The sequence below is a fragment of the Hordeum vulgare genome, chromosome 4H (genome assembly GCF_904849725.1).
Source record: "Hordeum vulgare subsp. vulgare chromosome 4H, MorexV3_pseudomolecules_assembly, whole genome shotgun sequence".
Lineage (NCBI taxonomy): Eukaryota > Viridiplantae > Streptophyta > Magnoliopsida > Poales > Poaceae > Hordeum > Hordeum vulgare.
The window spans coordinates 566,799,371-566,824,575 of NC_058521.1; the positions used below are offsets into that span (position 1 = coordinate 566,799,371).

General features: G+C 49.2%; 2 protein-coding genes across 2 annotated transcripts; one reads left to right on the forward strand and one right to left on the reverse strand.

Annotated features, from left to right (window-relative positions):
- Nucleotides 1-4,251: 4,251 nt before the first annotated feature.
- Nucleotides 4,252-5,234, reverse strand: LOC123449585. Its single transcript, XM_045126860.1, has one exon. It carries the CDS (start codon nt 4,914-4,916, stop codon nt 4,716-4,718), a length of 201 nt encoding a protein of 66 aa, XP_044982795.1. The 5' UTR covers nt 4,917-5,234; the 3' UTR covers nt 4,252-4,715.
- LOC123450769 (hydroxyproline O-galactosyltransferase GALT6-like) lies at nt 5,041-12,466 on the forward strand. Its single transcript, XM_045127868.1, has 5 exons — nt 5,041-5,112; nt 8,236-9,674; nt 10,018-10,179; nt 11,302-11,378; nt 11,812-12,466. Exons 1-2 carry the CDS (start codon nt 5,041-5,043, stop codon nt 9,127-9,129), a joined length of 966 nt encoding a protein of 321 aa, XP_044983803.1. The 3' UTR covers nt 9,130-9,674; nt 10,018-10,179; nt 11,302-11,378; nt 11,812-12,466.
- The last annotated feature ends 12,739 nt before the right edge of the window (nt 12,467-25,205 follow it).

Here is a 25,205-nt window from a genome sequence, read left to right on the forward strand (position 1 = left end):
TTGAATGTTGGTCAAACCTCAGAAAACCCCGTTGACCGCCTCAAAACCCCGCTAACCCTAGTGCCGAACTACAGCCGTTCGATCATACCCTAACGCCAAACTATAGTCGTCAAATATTGTCTTCTAGAAGGAAATTCCCGGCCAGGCTGAGGGCGGGCTCCGCATCGTCCTAGCGCTGCCCCTGCCGAAGGAAATTCTCTCTCTTCGCCTCTGACGAGTGGGGTCGGTTGTCCCAATGACGAGTGGGTCCGTAAAATGTGGGTCTGTAAGCTCGCTCACCATTGCCTCCCCTTTCCCCCAACAAACATAGCAGTCATTCTTCTTCTTCTCCCCGTGCTCGCTCACCATTGCCTCTCCTTCCCCCCCCACCCATTCTTCTTCTTCTTCTCCGGCTACGAAGTGTAGAAACGCCAGCAAAATATGTCGGGCTCTAGCTCAGCTTCCCACCCCTCATGGACATAGTATGGTGAATTGCTGCTGACGTGATGTCCGGATTGCCCAGGCATCAGGCCACTCGTACGTTGTCTTACTCAGAAGAAGGAGAATGGGGACAAAGGGCGCGAGTTTGTGACATGTGAGAGCATGCCAGAGGTGGATAAGGTAAGATCTCTCCAGAATTCTTGAGATCTCTCCAGATTTATTTTTTGCTCAGATTTGGGATTTAGGGTACATGTTTACGTTTTTAGGACGTGCCTCCATGCAACCATTTTGAGTGGATGGATGAATACATTGAAAGGCTTCAAATGGAGGGCTTAATTGATTCAATGTGAGCAACAAAGATGGTGCTCGATCTGCGGTCAGCTTCGAAGACGATGGGGGCTGCGGAGATTTTGCGCTCCCAGAGTGTCGCTCCGACAACGAGGGATGCGGAACTCAAGGGGGAACTAAAGTAGTTGAACAAGCACTTAAGGCAGATGATTGATCTGAAGAAGCAGGCTAATGTGATAGCTCCAACATTTTTTGTGTATAGTTGCTCTAGGATTAGCTTACTTGCTGATCATCAGTCGTTAGAGGTTGTTAGTAGTGTGTAGCTTGATCTATGTAAGCTTAATGTGATGGATAATATGCTCTCTGTATTAGCGCTGAATAAAAGGTTCACCCAAATTAATGCGAGTGTACTGTCCTTAGTTTTTTTGGGTCTAATTTTCTTGGATCCATACGCTCTCTTTGTGTGTCTCGGACCGAAATGACCACAGTTTTCTTGGGTCGATCGTGTGCAATGCCTAGGCATTACCCTTTGTCTCGTTAACCCTCTTTCTCAACTTGTAAAAGAATAGAAATTTATTTCATTATTGTTTGTAAATGCTATTAAACTCATATAATGCATGGAATATAGTTGAAAAGCTTAAAAAATAGGAATATTGGCACTAAACAAAAAAATGTTTTTTTTTTAAATTTTGCTTTGGTAGGTTCGCTGGCCACTTCGGTCTTTAGTCCTAACGGTCTTTGTCTTCGCTCGTCCCATGCAGCGTGGTATCCTTCATGCCGTTGTTGGTATGTGTACTCGTGTAGACGATTTCAACTAGTACGAGGCATTCAAGCGCTCCCGTTGGTTTGTGTACACTAGTAGACGATTTCAATTAAATTTTGTATTCAAAAATAAAATTGCAACTAGTAATTTGCATTCAATTAATTTCATTTCGATTCAGCTAAAATTTGGTTAAAATAAAATAAGCAACGTACAAATATATATAAACAAAAAGACGAACCCTATACTAGTTTCGCCGCCGCGGCCGCCTGCTCCTGCGCCGCCACCTACTCCTCGTCGCTGTCAGAGGCGGGCGACGCCTCCTCCTACACCGGCCATGCCTGCTCCAATGGTAGTGGAGCCGCGTGCTCCTCTGTCGGTGGATCCTCCAGCTCCAGCGGCAGTGGAGCTGCCCGCTCCTCTGCCGGTGGATCTGCATGTCCTTGCAACGGTGGAGGCAGTGGAGGCGATGTCGGCCCGACGGACGCGAAGTACATCCGCCGGCGCCCCTCGGGCATGAGGCCGGGGATGAACCAGCGATCCTAGATGTTGCTGGTGGGCGCAAACCCCGGGTTCATCATGAGATCGAGCGGCAGGATCCTGCGCCGCCTCCTAATCTCGCACCGCCGCTTGGGGCCACTTGCGGGAACCCGCGACACAGGCACCCGACTCTCGCTGAGGTTCCACCGCTCTGGGAACACGACGTTTCGCCATGGCATCGACTCGTTGTGATCCCAGAGGTGGCATGTGAAGTCCTCGTTCACTGTACGACGCTGGTTAGGGCTTGACGGACCTCCGTAGCCGTTGCTGGCGGCGAGGTTGCGCTTGGCCATCGGTCTAGGGCTCGACGGACCTCCGTAGCCGTTGCTGGCGGCGAGGTTGCGCTTGGCCATCGGTCTAGGGCTCGACGGACCTCCGTAGCCGTTGCTGGCGGTGAGGTTGCGCTTGGCCATCGGTCTAGGGTTCGGTTGCTCGGGGAGCGGGGTGGACGAGTGGGGCGAGTGGAGAAGAAGGTGGCGACGGGACGGGTCCTATTTAATGGGACCCGTCAAAGCAGCCGATGTCGCTGCCCTGTAGGCCAGCGGGAGACGAGTCATTCCTGCGTATATTTAAATGGGACTGGTCAAAGTAGACGATGCGTCACCAATGTCGCTGCCCGGTGGGTCAGCGGGAGACGAGTCGTTCCTGCATATATTTAAATGGGACCGGTCAAAGTAGCTGAAGCATGGCCGCTGTCGTTGCCCTGTGGGCCAGCGTAGTGACGAGTCGTTCCCGCGTGGGCTCTCTTCAAAATGAGGCTCCAGGTCGGCCCCACCCGAGCCCCACTGGTGAGCGCGATGAGGTGCCCCAGACCGACCCCACTAGTCACGTGACGTAACGGTCAAAGGAGGTTGACCAGACGAAAACGTCTTGTTTGGCCGCCTACGAGAATGCATAGTGCGAAGTAGGGCAAAACGAGGAAAACTAAGCGAGTGGGGCAAAAATAGGGCATAGAAATAAATAGCCCTTCTTTTATTTCTCTCTCTTGTTCTTCATCAATCACGTACAAATGACCCGACATATGAGGATAAAAATAAAAAGTGTGATTATGCGGACAAAAGAATAAAGGCTTAAAACAAATACGACCGGTCACTGATTGAACACGTTCATAATTATTACGGAGTCATATTTGCTAAGTCCAACTGTACATGCTCTAATAAAATGATTTTAGAAGCCAAGAGCATCGTTGATAATATACCAGTACGTATGAACTAGTGCTTGTTTTCCGCGGGTGTAATATTTTAGTGCGGCCTAACTAAGAGCATGCTTAATAGTATAGTCAACTGCTGGCTATAAACAGTCTTATAGCCCATCTTATAGCTAGCTTGTATAATAGTTAACTATAAAAGAGTACTACTTTTATCATATATGACCCGTCTTTTATTCTCACAAATCATCTAGGAGCACGTGCTAGAGCTGACTCTTCACGAAGAGTCCGCTTCCGTTCTCTCTCATCCAACTCAGTAAAAATACAGTATTTTAATCCTTACATCCTGCTATCATATATGACCCGTCTTTTATTCTCACAAATCATCTAGGAGCACGTGCTAGAGCTGACTCTTCACGAAGAGTCCGCTTCCGTTCTCTCTCATCCAACTCAGTAAAAATACAGTATTTTAATCCTTACAGCCTGCTGACTGTATCTATTTTAATCCTTCCAGCCTGCTGACTGTATCTTATTATACTTGCTGTAACTAATGTCTATCCTTCGAAAAGATGTGACACGGTCTGAGCTAATTACAAGTGTTGGCACACCAGCCACAGCCAGGAGCTGGCCGGATGTGACATGAACAGTTCTTGTGACACCTGTGTGTGAATGGAGCGTGCGAGGCACACTGGCCACACAAACTACAATTAGTATCGACATAGATACTGATTTCGATTGAATCATCACCGCGTCGGAGCGTAGAGGTCGCCATCATTTCGCATTAGAGAACGCGGTTGTGCCAAGTCGCCAAACCCAATGCCGCAAACCGACCGGTCGCATGAACGCCAGGAACTGTTGGCAGCATGTTGCCCCCATCTACTCCTCTTCCTCGTTTTGTCCATTTCATTAACAATTTCGTAGTGCGCTCTGGAGAAAACAATTGCACGAGTCGTTATAGAATTTCCTCTGCGGTGCGCACGAACAGAACAGGAAAATCGATTGATGGTGGAGTGGTTGGCATTTCCTCGTCACCCGAGCAGAAATCACGCAACCCGATTCGCGCGTACAGATGCAGAGAGATGGGACACTGACCGGATCAACAAGTCAAGGTCTTTTTTCCATTACATCTCAAAAGTTGGATCGACATCTCAAGAACACGCAAACTTTCCCAACTAGTAGCAGCATGATTTATGTACAGATCACAACAAACATTCTCATGGATGGACTGCCTCGCATGGCATCAACTACAGAAGAAGAAGAAGAAGAAGAAGACTGTATGGTATGCATCTTCTCACGATCTCTCTCTCACGAAAGCTCATCTTTGGGCAGAGATTATTACCCACTTCCTTCTCTAAATGCTACTCCAAACGAGAAACAAGCTAGCGATTATGTGTAGAAGCTACTCAAAACGACAACAACTAAGCAAGATCCAAGACGAGCACAGCCGCTGCACGCATGGCACGGCGGCGTGGGGGCGGCGTGCCCCTGTACTGTACTGCACATGTACCTACGGCGAGAAGAAGAAGGAGGGTCGATCTGCTCGCCGGACGCGTCGGGTGTCTAGCGCAGGGCGCGCGCGAGGCCGGCGAAGATGCGGGAGAGGCCGAGGCGGAACCGGGAGACGGCGCCCTGGGAGTAGGGCGCGCACTCGCGGCACATGGTCTCCATGGCCTCCACGAAGAGGCTGAGGCTGCGCACGGGCGGCACGTAGAGCGTCAGCGGCGCCGCCGAGAAGGCCAGCGCCATCATCAGCTGCAGCATCGCCAGCGCTCCTCCTCGACCCCTTCCACCCGCAGATCCAGCCACCCCTCGCTCTCCTGCCGCTTCTTCTTCTTCTTGCCCGGTCGATCGAGCAGCAGCGACCAAGAAGGCGAGAGTTATATGGATGGCCTGGGGCGCGGCGAGCTCCTCTTGTGGTGGTGGTGATCACGCGCTCTGCCTCTGCCTCGGCCCCTCGGTGAGCGCGTGGTGGATTGGAGTTGGTGGTTGGTGGAGCGTGCGCCTTCGCCTTCACCTTCGCGGCCACGGCGAGGGAGCGTGAGAGATTCGGTGCGGTGCGGCCGGCTTTGGGTGGGTTTGTGAGGGAGCCTTGTCTTTCTCGGGCTGTGATTTATAGCCAGCCCGGCGGCGGAGGGGATAACCCGATAAGATCGGCGTAGGTTCACTCGACGTGGGAGACTCGGGCTCGGCAGGGACGCAAGCGGTGCGCGGCGCCGGCACGTACCGCCATTTGCGCCGTGCTGCTGCTGCGTGTGCCGGTCCGGTTTTTCAGAGGGAGAAACTGTATAATACGCGCGTGAAAGCCATGGTTACCGTAATTCTCTGGGACCCGGTCGCTCATAGCGTGTGCAAGCAAGCCAAGTACGTACTGATGGTTTGATTAGTACGAGCCGATACTGTTTTAGTTTGCGAGCGGTCGGTACCAGGTGACGCCCCCTGATTGTTACCGAAGATTGAAACGGCCCTTAAAAAAGCACGGCTGCAACGATCTCTTCAAGGTTTAGGGGAGCACGACAGTAACCACTGAGCGGAAAATTCCCGGTGGAACTTCTCGACCCCGAGCAAGACTGACTAATCGAAGCTGGACCGAGGAAAAAAAGAAGTGGGCTCTTTGTGGAGGGACCTGTGTCCGTGTGTGGTACCGGACTACCGGTACGGTACGAGATGGAGAGCAAAATCGTGATAGCGAACGGAGGGCGGCCCTCGTCCACGGCAATGGTCGTGGGTGGGGGGGGGGGGGGGGGGGGGCTCGCTCACGAAGGCTGTCGTGGTCCGATCTGGCGCAAGGATAGCTGATTCGCGGAAGTGCCACGCGGGGCGAGGAGGGGCCGGTAATAGATACGGCACGCCTGCTCCTCACTTGTTTAAAGGCCTGTGACTCTAAGGCTAACTCCAGCTCTTGACTCCATCCAGACGATCCGTTTGATCCGGTTTCCGTCCGTTTGGCGCGAATAATAGGATCGTGTCCGGGGTTTATTTCGGTGTGCGCCCAATGCAGGGCAGCATTTCAACCGCATCACGTCCGCATACATTTTTTTTAAAACACATATCTTTTTATTTTTATCATTGATTTTTGATATATTATAGTACATCATTAAATTTTTATTAAAATAGCAAGATCAAAGAAAACAAGAACGACAAGAAGATATTTAAAAAAAATCCAACTTCCATAACTACTCTCGTAAGTTGGATTAGTGCCTTCCCGATGCATTCGTTGTTGATCCGTGCAAGCTCGATCTTGCGTGCTTCTATCTTCTTCGTGTCTAAAAAAGTTGATGTTGCTTACTCGCATCTACTTTCATCTTTAGCATCTATTGTAGCAACAAATGGAGTATTTTTATTTTTAACCTCTATTGTAGCTAAAAGTGCACGAACTTCTATTAATTTACGTTCTATCAAAATATCAATGTATTCTTCTTTCCAACACCAAAAGTCACATCCATTCTACACAACAATAAAATTAAGTTAGCACAAGTAGTCAAATCCAAGAGCACAAACAATGTTAAAGTAGCACATACCACCTCATCGTTTTGACACTTGATGAACACCCATTCGGGATGTTCCGGCGTTGTAGACATGCGACGCTGGACCTTCCTTGAACAGTCGTCGCACTTAGTAAGTGGCGACGGTGCGCCGACGAGCCTTTGGACCAGCACCGACCCCGGCCTCCCGCCGTTCTTGTATCTGCCTGTGAACCGCCGATGACGTAGATCCAAACGGCTAGAGGATGAGTCGGTACTTGCATGCGGCATTGTGGCTTTGCCGGGAGATCCTGGCCCGGTGTCCGGCCAGTCCATGGCACGACGTGGCCTCCCCGCAGCTGGGTGAGCCCCAAATCCGGCGGGCTCCGCTCCAAATCCGATCGTTGGGAGTGTAAATCAGGTGGTCATGGTTCGGTAGTTCGGGGACGTCGAGGGATCGGTGCCTGCGAAGGTTTGAGGCGAGCGCGCATCCGAGCTGCACAACGACAAATGGTAGCGACGACGACGGCGAGGGACAAGAGTGGCGAGAGGTGAGGGTGGGGGCGATAGAAAAAGGAAGGTCTTTGCCACCGACGTACGGGTCAGGAGAGGACAAGCACGCGCGTCCAGTCTGTCCGCGTGATGTCCGTTTCATCGCAAAGACAACTTAAACTTGGATCGGGGATGGGTCAAAAGCGGACAGAAAACGGACAAAGGTCCGTTTGCGTCCGCGCGCCGGGTCATCTAATACGTTCTCTTTATCCTAAACGGACGCATCGGACAGGATGGATTCGTGCACTGGAGTTGGCCTGAGTGAGCTGGACGACGATTGCCCTACGGCTGATGGCGGACTAGCTGTTGGATCCCGTACTAGTTGGGGCATGGCATGGACCGTCAGTTCGTTGGTTCCTGAAGCACCGGGTCGTGTCCGGTGCAGCGGCCGCTGCTGAGCTTTCGTGTGGCCGATCGCGCACGGCACGGGCATCGCTTTGTTCGGGAAGCTTCCCCCTGCTTCGCTTCCCACGGAAACGGCCCAGCGAAAGCCGCCCCGGATCCCCTGCGCGCGCTCTCTCTCTCTCATCCGGTACGCCCACGGTAACGGAAAGCGCGGAAACCAGTGGGTCTCGGTGACAGGTGCCGCGTCCCCTGCTGCGCGGTGGAGTCCGTCCGTTGCATCGGGGCGGGGCGGCGGCCGCGGTGCGTGCGTCGGCCGCGCGCGCTGTGGACCGGTGGAGGGGGATTGTGCCGTGCGTAGGCGTCGCGGTGGAGCGTGTGGCGGGAACGGGAAGCGTGGCGTGTCCGAACGTGTATGGTGTTTCTGTATCTGCCCAGGGGAGGATGCGCCCCTGCGGTAGCGCACCGACAGTGCCTGGGTAGGCCATCCTCCACCGTCTGTCCGTCCGGATGAAGGGACTAGTTTTACGGACACAGATGCTGCAGACCGTGATCCAACGCTTTCTCATATATGTCCGTGGTAAAGAACAATCTATACTATTAAAGCAAGATGTGCCGTTCGACCTCTCTCGATCCCACCTCCCAAAACTCCCCGCCTCGCTCTCCTTCCCCCACCCTTCCGAAAAAAGATTTTTTTCCCGCACACGACTGAACCGTAAAACCAGCCCACGATTTACTTCTCCCTCCGCACGCACGCCATTCGTCCTTCCCTCACCTTCCCGACCTCCTATCAGCGCCGCTCGGTCCCGCCCCCGCCCCCGCCCCACGAGCTCGCGGCCGCCCCCGAGCCAGGCGGGGCGCCGCGCCGCTGCGCCCGTCCAAGCGCGCGCACCGGGAGGCCCTCGAGGCCGCGCCGTCCGCCGCTCGGTCCCGCCCCCGCCCCACGAGCTCGCGGCCGCCCGTCCAAGCACGCGCACCGGGAGGCCCTCGAGGCCGCGTCGTCGGGGATCGTCTCCGGCCTCGACCTCGGCCGCCTCAACTCCTCCCGCTCCGACGACTCGTTGCGCAAGGTCGCCACCGAGGCCGCCGCCGCCGGGGCCCGCGTCTTCGCCGACCTGCACGACGCCCTGCCCGACCTGCTCGATGCGTCCAACGAGGAAGGAGAGGACAGGGGCAAGTGCCCGCACTCCATCGCACTCGCCGCCGACGAGTTCCGGGCGAGGGGACAGACCGTCGAGCTGCCGTGCGGGCTCACGCTCGGCTCCTACATCACCGTCGCCGCCATGCCGCACGCCGCGCACCCCGAGCGGGACCCCAAGATCGCGCAGCTCAGGGAGGGGGAGGAACCCCTCATGGTCTACCAGTTCATGATGGAGCTGCAGGGGCTTAAGACGGTCAACGGCGAGGACCCGCCCAGGATCCTCCACTTCAACCCCCGCCTCCGCGGCGACTGGAGCTGCAAGCCTGTCATCGAGCAGAACACATGCTACGGCATGCAGTGGGGCACCTCGCTCCGATGCGAGGGCTGGATGAGAAAAATCGGCGCCGCCGCCCCCACACTAGGAGCATCGTCTTATCCATTCCTGTCGTCCACCTATGGGCACACGCCACCGCGTTGACAGTGGCTTGTCACCGGTGAGGCGAGGCCGATGCTTCAGCTATATGTTCGCAAGGAGGCGGGGTCGATGGGGCGCAGGAGGGTGCCGGACGATGGCGCTCCAGCGAGGGCTTGGCTAGGGCAGCGACCGGCGTGCTCGCTTGGGAGGTGGGAGGCCACCTCGATGTGGCTTAGGCGTGGCAGCACGGCGTCGAGCCATTGCGGGTGGCGCCGAGCCGGGGCAGTGGCCTGACGGGCGACGTCTAGGAGGTGTTGTCCTTGAGCCAGCGACGACGGCTGTAGCGGGACGATGCGGGATGTCTACATGTTGCTTCAGGGTTGCGGGTCGTGGGCAGCGTCGTGCTCGCGCGTGATACCCGTGTGTGATTTGGATCTAATTACAGTGCGCTCCTCCTTCTCCACTTCAGCTTTCTAGACAAGGATGAGGGCCTCCTCTCCTTACCCATCCTTCCCCGGCGCCAGTGGCCATGCTTGAGCGCGGGTGGAGAGTCTGGTTGTGTGCCATGGTTGATGCTTGACGCAGCAGACGGTCAATGATTCACAAGTGTATGGCTCTGTACAATTCGGCCTCGCGTTATTTTTTCCAGAATTGGGTGTGGGTAGTCTCTAAACTGAATCGAGTAAGCTAAACATGTGCATCTAAACTGATTGAACTTGAAGATTGCCTTTGGGGAGTAGTTTTAGTTGCTAGATGTTTCAGGCTCCAAACAGGCATGCATTATGTGCTTAATGTGTTGGCATAAACATAATCAGTTTTATGTTTAGAAATCAAGTCACTGTCCACCCATTTTATTTTTTCATGAATATTTTGTGTTGAAATCAAATTACCGTTCGCTTGTTCTGAATTGTTGTCTTTTTTGTTGATTCTTGATAAAATGCTTAGTTTCAGGATGTGGTCATTGGCTCGCGGGGACGAAAGCAGAAACCGGTATGGCGATGGTGCCAAGGAGGACTCTCAGGCGTCCGCTGGTTGCATCGCTGCTGCCATACCCATGGAGTGGCGCGGCTCCAACCAATCTAAGATGGTGTTCCTATCTCTTTCTTTCTTGAGGTAACAATTCGTGTGTCATCCCCTTTTTTTAAATGAAGTACAACCTGCTACTACCTGATGGGCACTGTGTCTGAACCTGTCAACCCCTTCAGTTGTGTCGATGCAGTGCAGAGTCCAATAATGGTGGAAATGAATTAGATTTCAATGAAACTAACAATTTTCACACAGTGGCCTTTTTTGCTAATTTTCCTAACTTCTTCATGGTAGAGTAGGTACAAAGATACTCCCTGATGAAATCAAGTGGTATTGTGTAAAGTAGCAAGCCTGAAAAAACTTCGTTGGTAACTGAGTTAACCAATCATAGAACTAGAAACAGGTAGGTGATAGGAAGATTGGTGGATTGTGAACCTTTTACACAATCTTATCCCCAGGCTGCACCACATTTGCTATAGCAAAGGTGTCTATGTTGCTGAAATTCTTACAAATGGCTGTTAGTCGGTGCAAAGTACATGGGAACTTTGGTACATTATTTTAAAATTGTGATACAACCTCCAAGGTACTTGTGAAGGTGTCAATTTATGCATTGATAAAGACTCAATTATACTTCTGATGGGATTTTTTTCTGTTAGCTATCTGTACAAGAGAATGAACTTGAGAAATATTGATTTCTAGGTAAATTTCTTTTGAAAGTGAACCTTCCCCTGAAAATTAAAGTTATTCATGGCTGGTTTTGAAAAATAAACATACTAACTAAGTGTTTTGAAAAATTAACATACTTAAAGTCTTTCGATGTTTTCATGGAGATAAAACCCATCATTTACGTGGTAGAGATGAGATTATTGACCCCTTAATTGCTGGTCTCTAAGTTGAGCTAAACCATTTTGCAATGTGCATTGAACTGGAAAACTCTACCTGATACTGTTGTGAATTATTTAGCTCTTCATTGTTGTGTTATTTATTGTTCTGAAGGAGACTAGATATTTAGAAGAAACTACAATGCACCAAAGATTAAAAACAAATCATGAAGACTCACATGCAGATTGTTTGCTAGGCCCATCAATGGCATTGTAAGACTCAAAACACCACCGCCTGGATCACAAATCAATCGCTAGATGCATGTCGAAGCACTATTAGGTAGCACTATGAGGTCCTTGTATTGCTCGTGGTTATTGTTTGTTTGAGGTGCAAAGGAATCGGTACTACAATAGAACTTGAAGCCGATGAGGATGGAGGACATTTAGTTTTGGTGGAGACATCAGGTGCATATAAACAACCTATTATCTTCCGCTATTGTTTTCCATCATTCAACGGGGCAATTTCCTAATTCTTTTTTGGTACTGTCCAAAAAGGTTATTAGTATGGATATAGGTTTGTCAAAATTAATTAGCACATATGAGGTTCTTCGCTCAAACCTCCTTTGGCTCTACATAATTCTTTGAAGCGGGATTCTAGATAGATGATTTTATATGAACCTCATAAAAAAGTAGTATACCTTTGATCCTAACCGGAATTTTGTATGTCGGATGATTTCAACTTGCTATGTCCCAACATACTATTTTTTTAACGAAAAATGTATGAGAAGTCCTAACAGTCTACACTTTTGCATTGTTTCTTGAAATGTAGATCACTTCTCTAGCACTCGGACAAACGGTAGTTTGCAGATTGATGAGTTGTTTCCAGTTCCTTTGGCAGGTACAACACATGTCAATGATAATTCTGCCCCACAACCAAACAAAAGAAATATGATGATGATGTTCATTGGTGCTAGGCCTCCAGAAGTGGGTTTAATTTTTGTGGCAGCATGGCTCTGCTTGGTTCAGTTTTTCTTGGTCTACTTCGAGTTAGTTCCTTCTTGTGTAGTGGTGTTGGGGAACATACTTATCAGTAACTACTGGTTCCTGTGGATTTCGAGGAGATGGAATGTCTACTTCAGGTTCATTTTGTTTTCTCCTAATCAAACTTGGGCTGCTCGATGTAGAACGGCAGGGGTGGCTGGAGCTTGCAGAACGGCGGCGGCAAAGGCTAGAGCTTCCAGATCGGCAGCCCAACCTGAGCAACAGCTCCAAGGAGGATGCCACCAAGTGCTTGGTCTCGCTGGGAGATGAGAGATGTCGAGAAGTTGGGAGGCGGTGTTGCTGGCAGTGCCACGCTGCACCTCCGTGTCACCGGCATGGCTACTGCAGGTAATATCACAAACATTGTGTGATAACATCAATATGAATCTCTCAAGGTAGGAAGAAAGAGAGGAACATGATGAAAATTGTATTGCCGGTTTTAGCAGGCGTGCTGGTCCTCACATGCTTACCCATTGTTGGATATTGCTTGAATAAAAAAACAACCAGTGTAACCTGGGCGTGTACTAATGTTCCATGTACTCTTTTCTCTTTAATATTACTCCATTGTTTGTGAGTCCCTATTTGATTTCCCTGTTTGCTCTCTATTTGATTCACAAGTTCATGAGCAACTTTCTGCTTTCTCCCTGTTTGACTCAAGTCTTAAAGATTCATATTTAGTTAGATAGGTTCAGTGATTCAAAATAATATTTGAGAAGCTTCTATGTTGGCTGGCATCACTAATGGTAGTTGTAGAATTGTAGCTAAGGAAAGAGTTCCTCATAATTAATCGGATGTAGACCAATAGGGTGTAAAAGACTTTGAGTTTCTAGCTTTCATAAAATTTACACATGTACTCCCTCCATCCCATAATGTAAGACCATTTTGCAAGCTTAATAGTATGATGTGGTTAGTCATTAAACTTGAACAATAAAGTGTGTCAATTGAGGTTCAGGCCATATTAATTACTAACTAATTATTTTGTGGCACTTTCACCCTAATGTATCCACTGTCTGACCATGGGATTGAATATCCATCAGAATATTGTAGCCTTTTCCTGACTCCATGCCCTTTTCAAGTGGAGTTGCAGAAATAAAAAAGTATGAATAGTGAAACGATCATAGATGTGAACACCTACAGTATGATTTATCTTCATAGATATGCACTCGATTCTCAAGTAGTTTTATTGTTTTCTTTATATAGCTCAAGTAATTAAGCTTCTGCAATTCATGAAAAACAAAAAGAAGGTGTCATGTCAGCTGCTCAAGCTAATCAAGTAACAAAAATAAAAGGGACGAGTAGTCATATTCCATTAACCTGTATCTTGATTGAGATTCAGTGGGTTCACAAGTAGTTTTAGTGTTTTTCTTGATAGCTCAAGTATTAAGCCTCTGCAATCATGAAAAACAAAAAGGCGTTCTATCAGCTGATCAAGCTAATTAAGTAAAAAAAGAAATTAAAGGGACCAGTAGTAAAGTTCCATTAACCAAATGCTTTGCATCTATTAACCTGTACTCATATTAGCCCAATCTTGTTCAATATTGCTTAGAGATTTGCCCCTTTTTTACAAATCAAAATCCGTCTTTGTAACATGGGCGTGTACTAAAGTTGTCTACACTTTTTTTATGTTTAATCTGGTTGTCCAATCTGTGTAAGTTGGGCGTTGCTTGTATTTTATATTATGAGTTACCTATACTTTATATTAGTCCAACGTTTGCCGGTCTGTGTTTAATTCTTTGTTGGCTTCCTGTTCGATTTATATCCATGAACAAATAAGTTCTTTTTCTCCCTGTTTGATTCAAGTCTGAAATATTCATAAATGCCACACTTCAGTTAGTAAATGAACAAAAAACTAGGACTGATTTTTTAGTCAGTTTTGTGTCAACGAGTAAATCTCTGCTCGAGCTTATAATTACTTTGAATAGAGAAATTAAGAAAAATATATGGAATCATCATCACCCCTTAACCGATCCGGCGGCAGGATGTAGAAATCCAATCTACTTGGTAGAGACGTACTGGCATGTGATGCCATCCAAGTAATAGCCATTATATGGGTTCCATTGTGTTTTAATTTTTTTCTCTTGCATTACCTCGACTACCTAATAGAAGCTCCTATCAGCTAATATTACGAGTGGAGCGGCAGGCATGTCCATATTCGGTGCTGCGAGCAGCAAGCAATAGAGGATAGGTTTTGTAAGTGCTAACATAGTAAATTAATAGGGTTTGTCTAATCCTTTTGTATTAAGGAGTTATATACTTTTCCTTCATGCAAAGATTATTGTACTATTAATTAGTCTATAGTGGAAAAGTCAAAGAGTATCATACTCAGGTTTAGTTAGGTAGTTGGAATATTTGTAACCACACACTAACCTGAAAGTTAGGCACACTAATTAAGCTTGATATTTTTAAGGCAGTTCAAAGGGATATCTTCCTAGGTAGTCAAATGTACAATGCACAATATCAAACTGCTGTTATCTTTCTCATTTCCTCCCAACTGCACAATAATTCTTTGTTTTTAATTTCACCACAGCAAAATTATTGTAATAGTGTGCATCTTGGTGATTTTATATATTTTCCCGTGTGGTTACTCTGGTTAACAATGTAATTTTCTTGATACACTTAGAAATATCACTATTATATATGGTGTGTGACTTGCATGGTTTAATTCAGTATATTTTTGTTACTACTAAACTTAGACATACATGTTCAATGAGGTCGAACAATCGTTATCGAATTTTGAAATTATCAAATATGTGGAAGATATGTTTCAACTCCCGAGGTGTATCCCTAGCAGGATCATCCTAGGTAGTCAAATGTACAGTGTATGAAATTTTGAATGGCGAAATTAAAGGACAATGGCATAAATCACAAACTTCGGTAAGATCGAAAGGTGAAGATTCTCATGGAGAAATGAAAAAGAAGGGGCGAAATTGAAGAACAATGCCATATTAAACCACAAACCCCGGTAATATTGAAAGGAGAAGATGCAAGATAGAAGTGGCAACACGAATGAGTCGCTTGGTGCAAACGAGGATTTTGTTCTCCCGTTGCAACGCACGGGCTCTTTTGCTAGTTTAAATAGAAGCAAGTATACTTAGTTTTTACATGGCTTAGATCACACCAGCGCCACATCACATACTCCGATCACACCTAAATAGAAACAAGTGTACTTAGCTTTTACATGGTCGAATTCAATAATAAAAAAAACACCAGTCCAACAGTCCGTGTAATTTTCTTTCCCGACGGTCCCGGTAAATCCTAGCCATCCGCTAGCGACGACGGTGTCGTCATCGCCGCCACCACGTACGCAACCTCCGCGTCCACCTCCGTCGCATCCTTAATGTCAGTCGATATCAACTCATCTTGCTGCCTTTGCAACATCTGGCAGCTGACGAATTGCACGATCATTCTTGCGTCGACATCCATGCAATGAGACGCTTCAAGTGCCCGCAATACTTTGGCACGGCCTCTTGGATGGTGTACCATCGATGGTAGAGGAACTTCGATTCACGGTTGCGGATGACCGCGTGAGAATATGGACGAGATGCTTGTGTTCGTGGAGCGAGGTGTGAATGTTGTTCCTAAATGTTTTGCCATCTTGCTTAATGCCATGGATTAGATCGATTCTAGTACCCAACCATGCATCGCACAACAGCTCGTCCTTCCGCATGTTGAAGCTTTTTCCCTTACTCTTCTTCTTTGGATCGTTGGTTGTACCATTTGTATCATCGTCCTCGACGTTCTTACACTACACCACAACACCAATGCAACGACATATGATCTGTCGGTAGAACTCGCTTAAGAGGGCAGATAGGCTGCTGGGACGGATATTCTCCTGGCAGATAGAACTGCCACAACAATGGCTGCTGGGGATTACTTGTCCCGGTAGGTAAACAATCCCCGACAGTTTTTCTGCCCCCGCCGTTGTATCTGCCGGCAGTTTATTTTCTCCCGGCAGATTCATCCTAGCTTGGGAACTACAGATTACCGAAAGTTTCACTTCTTGTACAAGCAAGTTTTCCCGACAGGTAATATGCCATGAAGTGCTTTTTCACAAGCAATCTCAATTGTTCTGTGTGGGATACCCTAATTTAATATCCAATCATTGTGTTCAAATAGCCATGACAGGTCACACAACTTACACATACAGTTCAATCCGATTACACAAGGCCTCATTCAACAACATAAACATACCAAAAATATACATTCTTATGCATGCATGAACCGACCATATACAAGGACATTGTGCCTCAAAGAAAAGTACATAAGTTTAAGGTAAAGAAATCACGCCACACAACCAAATGATCATATAATGGCTTGTGTGCTGAAACAACTACCAAAATGCAGCATAAAACTCAATGTGTCAAACATTCAAGAAAAAAGGCATATTACATACTACCTCTATACACTTTTATAAGACGTTTTAGATCACTAAATTAGTGATCTAGAAAATCTTATAAAAGTTTACGGAGGGAGTATATATTATCACTCCAGCAACTTGTAGATCTTCCAAACCTCCAGCAACTTGTAGATCTTCCAAACCTCCATCAACTTATGTATCTTTTAGAAACCTGCAACAAATCAGAAACTCAAAATTGGTGTTGCTGTTTCAGATTTTAAATCAACATAATATAGATGTTGTCATGCTGCAGTTTAACTAGCATAAAACTCTTCTAAATGTGCAGCACTAAATCGTTACAATAAGCAATGATCATTACAAACATAATTAGATCAAGCAGAAATTATTTGCGCCTACATACAAAAATCTTCCATGGGCAGATATGGCAAAACAATAATGTGTACCTGCTTCTCAAAACTTGTCGAAATCATTCAAGTTATTGCCTAGAAGAAAAAGGGATAGAAGTTTGCAAAAGCATCTCACCTGACAAATGCTCTCACTTGAGGCAAGGAAGTACAGGAGGCGGTGCTGCCTAGGGAGAGGATGCAGTGTAAAATTCAATGTCTCGAGGTTCAGAAAACAAGGCATATTAGTATAAATTATCATTCCAGCAACTTGTAGATCTTCCAAACCTGCATTAACTTCTATATCCCTGAGAAATCTGCAACAAATCATAATTTCAAAAATGGTGCTATCGTTTCAGATTTTAAATCAACATATTATATATGTCGATGCGTTGCAATCGGTAGCCTAAAACTCTTATAAATGTTCAACACTTAATCATCACCATACAGACGCGGCTCCAGGATTTATAGGATGTGTAGTCAAAAATTTAAAGACTAACAATATGTTTAACATCTTAAAGCCTATATTTTCGGCATGTATAATTGATTATAGCACGGTAGCGTACTACTTCCTCAATTCCTAAATATATATTTTTTAAAGGTTTTACTATGGACTACTCCATATGAATGTATATAGTCAAATTTAGAGTATAAATTCAATCGTTTTGCTTCATACTTAATCCTAGTATAATCTCTAGAAAGACTTATATTTAGAACGGTGAGAGTAGTTCTGTAATATGCAAAAGAGTGCTCATTTTGTTAAGTAATGATCATTGTCACACTATTACAGTTTTGTGAACATTCTCACACTATAAATTCGCATCACAATTTGCAGGAGGTCCTCGGCCCCTCTAGGCCATCCGCAAAGGGATTTGGATGGCGGCGAAGGGATCCGGGATGGCGACGAATGAATTCAGGATGACTGCGAAGGGATCAAGGATGGCGGCGATCTCGGGTTCGCTATGGAAGTGGTGGAATGGCGGCACGGTTGTATCGTCTAGCGATGGAGTCTTTTCGTACCCTTTTTTTCGTAGGTGGGAGTGTCGTGGGTATAAGTCTGACAGTAGATGTATAGGGTACGAAAGGATGGGCAGAGCCTTAGCTACGGCGAGGTTGTATGAGTTCAGGCCCCTCTGCGGTGGAGGTAAAAGCCCTACATCTCAGTGCTCTTGGGAGCTTAGTGTCGAGTGGAATATAGGATTACAGTAAATGCCAACCCGTGCACCAGTGGGGAAGGGCGGCTTATATAGAGTGCGCTGCCCTTCACAACGGTCCGGTGGACAGGGGTGGAGTAGTGGCGAATAAATGCATACGTTACAGGTAACGTGTGTCTTAAATGCTAATAATGGTGTATGAAAACGCACGACCGTTACCCTACCGGGAGGTTACGACGTACAGAGTGGAATTCAGTCGGTACGATAAATACGCTCCGAATGCTCGTCACCGACTGGATGACGGGGGGTCCTTAGTTCAGTCGGAACTGTCTAAGGGCCTTGCCTCTGTGAAGGGTAGTCCTTGGGTAGGACCTATAGGGCAGGCCTATGACCCTATCCTGGGACTATAACCCCATCATTAGTCCCCGAATGGATCGGGGTTGGAACGACGAAGTGGTACCTGGAGTACGGATCCGACTGGTATGGATGTGACTTTGACGTTGTTAGCCTCGATCCATTTTATCCTTTCGACCAGTGATCCGAGTGAATATACCAGTGAAACGAACCGTCAGGGACCGAGTGCTTCCGCGGAATCTTTCGATGTGACCGGTCAAACTGACAGCGGCGGATTTTCTGGGATCTTCAAATTTCGGTTGCCGCGCGCTCAACGGGGATGTCGACATCGTCATCGAGTAGTTTATGCCGCCTCGATTACCGCGCCTTTATCTTCTCCACTAATATCGCAGCAGCGGGTCGGGGGATAAGATTTCGGGGCCACCTGTTAGTGACCCAGTCGTAACCTTATTTAAGCCTCTCCATCAGGGGTTTCTTGTTGCGATGCCCTTGTTACTCGCACTCGCCCTGCTTCTCCCATAGCTCACTGTGCGTTCCAAGCCTCCTCCTTCCTCTCCTCCTCTGTGGATCTGTTGCCTTCACCATGATGAAGGGGCAGACAAGCAAGCTCGAGTCGCAGAAGAAGCAGAAGAAGGCGGCGGCTCCTGCTCAGCGGCGACAACGAGCATTACCGGCGGGTTGGATCCAGGGGGATTTCCTCCCCTCCACAGTGACGACGAACGACCTGCTGGAGCTGGTGGAGCAAGGCATGATTGCCAACAAGTCGTGGAGGTTGCCGGCGGAGGGCGAGACGGAGCCGGCGCCGCAGGAGGGAGAGCGCGTCTTGCTGCTCAGCCACGTGTACAGGGGCTTCTCCTTGCCACCCCACTCCTTCTTTAGAGGTATTATGAATCACTTCGGGGCGCAACTCCATCATTTTCCTCCCAACGCGATAGCTCATCTCGCCGCATTCGTCACTCTGTGAAAGTGCTTTATTGGATGTCCCCCCCATTGGGGGCTCTTTAAGTATATCTTCTCCGCTAGGTCTCAGACTGTCAAAAAGCTTAGCCAGTCGGACGATAAAACCCATCTCCTCCAGCTCTGCGGGGGCTTAGGCTTCCAAAAGAAAACGAAGAGTAGCTACCCCCCTCTCCAGTTGTCCAAGTCAGTTAGGAAATGTCAGTCGACCTGGTTCTACTGCCAGGACATAGCTTGTTCGAATGCTGCGACTGGGTTGCCGCCCTTTAGCCTAGACCGTCCGGCTCCTCTCAGAAAACTTGCGCTCTCCAAGGTGGAAAAGATTCAGATCCAGCCTCTGGTCGACGCGCTGATAACCGTCGTCCGCAAGGGAGTCACCGGCACGGACTTGCTGGAGACCTTTCTGGGTCGGCGCATCCAGCCGCTGCAAGCCCGACACCACGCCATGTGGCACTATGTGGGGCCTGGGGATTCCACTCGGACTCACCCAGAGTGTGTGACCGGGGAGACGGTGACAGCGTGGGTCCGCGGCATCACAGGCACATGCGACAACCCCCAAGGAGCCCGGCGAGTGAGGCCCTTCCGCGCCGACAACCCTCCTCCGAATGAGGTGAGCGCATCTTGTCGAGTGCTTTCAATCTTCTTAGATTTATCGCTTTTCTTGTGTCGCCGCTTGGTGTCTGACGTTGTCGACTGTATCTTGTGCAGGAGTGGACCAACTGGCATTCTCCCGTCTCGAACGGGAATCCCGCTGAGGAAGAGGAGGGCAGCCAGGAGGGCAGCGTGGATAGCGCCGAGTACGTCTCCGACAGTGGGGAGACGGAGGAGGAGTCTGAAGAGGAGGAGGGGGAGGTTGGGGAGCAGAGCTCGCCGCCTCCACCATCAGAGCCTCGGACTAAGCGCCGTCACGAACCCGCGGCTCCTCCGGTTCCTCCAGCAGCTCCGAGTGCTTCGCCTGCTTCTCCCGTGGCTCCGAGTGCTCCGCCAGCTCCTCCCGTGGCTCCGAGCGCTTGGAGCGTGAAGAGGACCAGGGACGCTGCTGCCGAGCCTACGGACCAACCGTCCAAGGTGGCCAAACCGAGTGGGCCCAAGCCTCGGAAAGCTTTGCCTCGGATGAGGATCGCTGTTCAAGTTGCCTCAGCGTAAGTGTCTTGTTCTCTCATCTTCTTTCGATATTCGACTGAACTCCTGCTTATCGTACGAGTGGATTTTACTCGACAGAGCTGCCACCTCCGCCACCTCTCTGCCGCGCCAGGACGATGATCCCATGGATGCGGATAACGTTGCCACATCTCAGCAAGGTACGTTGTGACGACTCCGAGAGTTTGCATTATTGTTTCGCGAGTGTTGTCTTTAATCTTGTCCTTTTTCTGCAACCTCATGTTGTTCAGTCGGGCTTCCTTCGGAGGTGATTCATCTGGAGGAGGACGACCAAAGGGGATCAGGGCCAACTTTGGCGCCTGTCCTTGAAGTTGTTCCATCTGCTGCTGCTCCCACCGTGGATGCAACGCCGACCGAGCCGATGCCGTCGACTGAGGCGGTGTCCCTCGCGGCGGAACCGACTGGAGCAGGACTTGGGATGCCCAAGGAGTCTTCTGTCGTGCCAGGTCCATCGACCGCCCAGTACGACGCTCGAGATCTCCCGGAAGACCAAGTGGGAGCCGCCAAGGAGGCCATGGTGCAGATGGAGTTGATGGTGGGTGATGCCAAGGGAGCGTACGACTCCGTCGCGTCTTTGTACAAGAGAAGCTTGGAGCTCTGAGACGATATCCGAGTAAGTGCGCTAGTAAGTGTTTACTTCCCTCTTGTAACCCATTGGGGGTCCAAGTGATATACTCGGATACAGTAGGATTATTTTGTAGTGGGTTCACTCAGAGTGAACCTAGTGGGTGTAGTCCCCGAGACTTCTGTCGAGTGCTTGCACTGGCAGTTGTCTTTATATATATTTCCCGTTATCTAAGCAGATCCGAGCTGGTCTGCCGGAATGTTGCCAGTGGGGGCACTCGGAGTGCATCCACTGGATGTAGTCCCCGAGAGTAGTGTTACTCAGGTTGGGTATTAGCATTCGCGTAAATTTGTCTGTTTGTCATGTAGCTCAATAGGGCCGGCCTGTTCGAGCTTCATGCCAGTGGGGTCACTCTTAGTGAACCCACTGGGTGTAGTCCCCGAGACCGCTGTCGAGTGCTTGCATCGGCAGGGGTCTGAAGAACTTTGAGCTTTGTTCGTTTTCCTTGTTGAATGTGTCTGAGCTTCCCTTTGCGCCGATTTGGCACAAGACATGCGAAATGGGATCCGCGTACAATACTCTGAAGGCTGAAAAGGTGCAGCTTGCTGCGGAATTGGAGGCAGCTGTGAATGACTTGGCTGGTGTGAAGGGGGCTCTTGTCGATTGAGAGAAGTCTTTGGAGGAGTCCCGGGAGACCAACAAGGCATTGGTGGCCGAAATTGAGAAAATGGGCAAGCAAAGAAGTGAACTGATGGGTCAAATGAAGGTGATGAAACGTCGATGCATTTCGCAGGAGAAGTATGTGAACGACTAGGCAAGGAAGATGATTGCACTGCTCGGTGGTAAGCTTCTTGCCGAGTGCTTCTTGACTTTGTAATTCATTATGCGCTTACTTTGTGCTCTTCTTTTCTTTGCAAATTTTTGTCTGGACGCTGAGGCTGAAGCGGCCGACATTGAACGGTCAGTCGTTCCGAACATTCCACTCGGCGACGAAGCCAATCGGGACATGCTCCGAGCACATATTCGCCTTGGCAGAGTGGGACCTTTCATCGGCCGTCTGAGAGAAATCATCGGCCGGATCGACAAGGAGCTGTGGCCCGAAGACAATTCCCGGCAGGAAATAGAAGGGTTGATGACTCGGCTGGAGGACGTCCCGAACAGACTGCAGGCATGGAAGAAGTCTGTCGCTCATTGTGGTGCAGATGTTGCGCTATCACTGGTCCGAGTGCACTGCAAGGAAGCTCGCGAAGAAAAGTTGAAGGCGTTGCAGGTCGCCAACACCAAGAAGCTTCGATTTGAAGATTTCATGCAGACCTTCCTCGAGACAGCCACTCGTATCGCGGACGGGATCGATCTTGAGACCTTTGTGGAGCCTGCCAGTCCCGATGCCAGTCCTGATGACGCTTGAAAAACTTTACCTCGGTATGCCGAGTGGTATGTGTATGAAACTTGGGCCACTGCTGTTGGCCGTCACATTCATGGTTCAGTGTGGGTAAGCTTGATCCACACCGAGCCGACTATCGTAGATCCAACTTTGAATTCGAATCGAATATTTTGTTGTTCTTTCGCCAAGTTTATTTTCTGACACAATTTTGGCTTGTGGTTTTTGTTTGGCGTTTCTTGGTGAAACCAATGGCAAACATGCGGAGCATGTAATTGTGAGTTGTCTTCACATCCACATGAACCTCAATGAGGGTCTGCTAAGCCTGCGAGTGGATCTCGAGGATACACTCAAAGGAAGCTTTTCACTTAGGCGATTCTGGATCGGAGCTAAGTCCCCGAGTGCGGCATCTCGTGCGCACTCGGAGTGAGTTGATACTCATGTAGTTGTCAGTTGTCTTCACATCCACATGAGCCTCAATGAGGGTCTGCTAAGCCTCCAGTGGATCTCAAGGATACACTCGAAGGAAGCTTTTCACTTAGGCGATTCTGGATCGCAGCTAAGTCCCCGAGTGCGGCATCTCGTGCGCACTCGGAGCGAGTTGATACTCATGTAGTTGTGAGTTGTCTGCACATCCACATGAGCCTCAATGAGGGTCTGCTAAGCCTTCGAGTGGATCTCGAGGATACACTCGAAGGAAGCTTTTCACTTAGGCGATTCTGGATCGCAGCTAAGTCCCTGAGTGCGGCATCTCGTGCGCACTCGGAGTGAGTTGATACTCATGTAGTTGTCAGTTGTCTTCACATCCACATGAGCCTCAATGAGGGTCTGCTAAGCCTCCGAGTGGATCTTGAGGATACACTCGAAGGAAGCTTTTCACTTAGGCGATTCTGGATCGCAGCTAAGTCCCCGAGTGCGGCATCTCGTGCGCACTCGGAGCGAGTTGATACTCATGTAGTTGTGAGTTGTCTTCACATCCACATGAGCCTCAATGAGGGTCTGCTAAGCCTCCGAGTGGATCTCGAGGATACACTCGAAGGAAGCTTTTCACTTAGGCGATTCTGGATCGCAGCTAAGTCCCCGAGTGCGGCATCTCGTGCACACTCGGAGAGAGTTTTTTACTTAGGCGACTCTGGGTCGCAGCTAAGTCTTTGAGTGCGGCTGTTAGCGCACACTCGGAGAGAATTTTTACTTAAGCGACTCTGGGTCGCAGCTAAGTCCCCGAGTACGGCTGTTAGCGCACACTCGGAGAGAATTTTTACTTAGGCGATTCTGGATCGCAGCTAAGTCCCCGAGTGCGGCTGTTAGCGCACACTCGGAGAGAATTTTTGACTTAGGCGATTCTGGATCGCAGCTAAGTCCCCGAGTGCGGCTGTTAGCGCACACTCGGAGAGAATTTTTGACTTAGGCTATTCTGGATCGCAGCTAAGTCCCCGAGTGCGGCTGTTAGCGCACACTCGGAGAGGATTTTTGACTTAGGCGATTCTGGATCGCAGCTAAGTCCCCGAGTGCAGCTGTTAGCGCGCACTCGGAGAGGATTTTTTTGACTTAGGCGATTCTGGATCGCAGCTAAGTCCGCGAGTGCGGCTGTTAGCGCGCACTCGGAGAGAATTTTTGACTTAGGCGATTCTGGATCGCAGCTAAGTCCTCGAGTGCGGCTGTTAGCGCACACTCGGAGAGGATTTTTGACTTAGGCGATTCTGGATCGCAGCTAAGTCCCCGAGTGCGGCTGTTAGCGCACACTCGGAGAGAATTTTGGACTTAGGCGATTCTGGATCGCAGCTAAGTCCCCGAGTGCGGCTGTTAGCGCTCACTCGGAGAGAATTTTTGACTTAGGCGATTCTGGATCGCAGCTAAGTCCCCGAATGCGGCTGTTAGCGCTCACTCGAAGAGGATTTTTTTAGACCGGAGTCTGCAAACACGGAAGAATTTTGGACCTGAAAAAATCAGTCTGCTTTGTATTACTTCAATGATACTTGTTCTTTACATTGCCTCCGTCGGCGGTCACGTGTAGAAGCGCTTCAGGAGATATCCGTTCCATGCTCGCGGCTCGTCCGTTTCTCTGTCGACGTTGTAGAGTCGATATGCTCCGTTGTTCAACACCTTAGAGATGATGAAGGGTCCTTCCCAGGCGGGAGCCAACTTGTGAGGCCTCTGCTGATCCACTCGGAGCACCAGGTCACCTGCTTGGAATGTGCGACTCCTGACATGCCGCGCGTGAAAGCGCCGCAGATCTTGTTGATAAATTGTTGAGCGAGTCAGTGCCATCTCGCGCTCTTCTTCTAGTAGATCCACTCCGTCTTGCCTGGCCTGCTCCGCTTCGGCTTCGGAGAAGAGTTCGACTCATGGAGAGTTGTGAAGCAAGTCACTAGGAAGGACAAGCTCTGCTCCATAAAGGAGGAAGAACGGGGATCGCCCTGTAGATCTATTCGGAGTTGTGCGGAGGCCCCACAACACCGAAGGCAGCTCGGTGACCCATGCTCCGGCGGCATGTCCAACTTCTCGCAGGAGTCGAGGCTTCAACCCTTGAAGAATAAGTCCATTCACCCGCTCTGCTTGCCCGTTGGTTTGAGGGTGCGCCACAGATGCAGAATCCACTCGGATACCTTGGCGTGTGCAAAAACCTTTGAATCTGTCCGAGTCAAAGTTTGTGCCATTGTCAGTGATTATGCTGTGCAGGACTCCGAATCTGGAGATGATGTCTCTGACAAATTTGATGGCCGTAAGGGCGTCGAGCTTCTTGATGGGCTTGGCTTCAATCCACTTGGTGAACTTGTCGACTGCCACCAACAGATGAGTGAATCCCCCTTGGCCTGTTCTGAATGGACCGACTTTATCTAATCCCCACACTGTGAACGGCCAAACAAGAGGGATTGTCTTCAGCGCAGACGTTGGCTTGTGAGACTTGTTCGAATAGAACTGACAGCCTTCGCATCGGT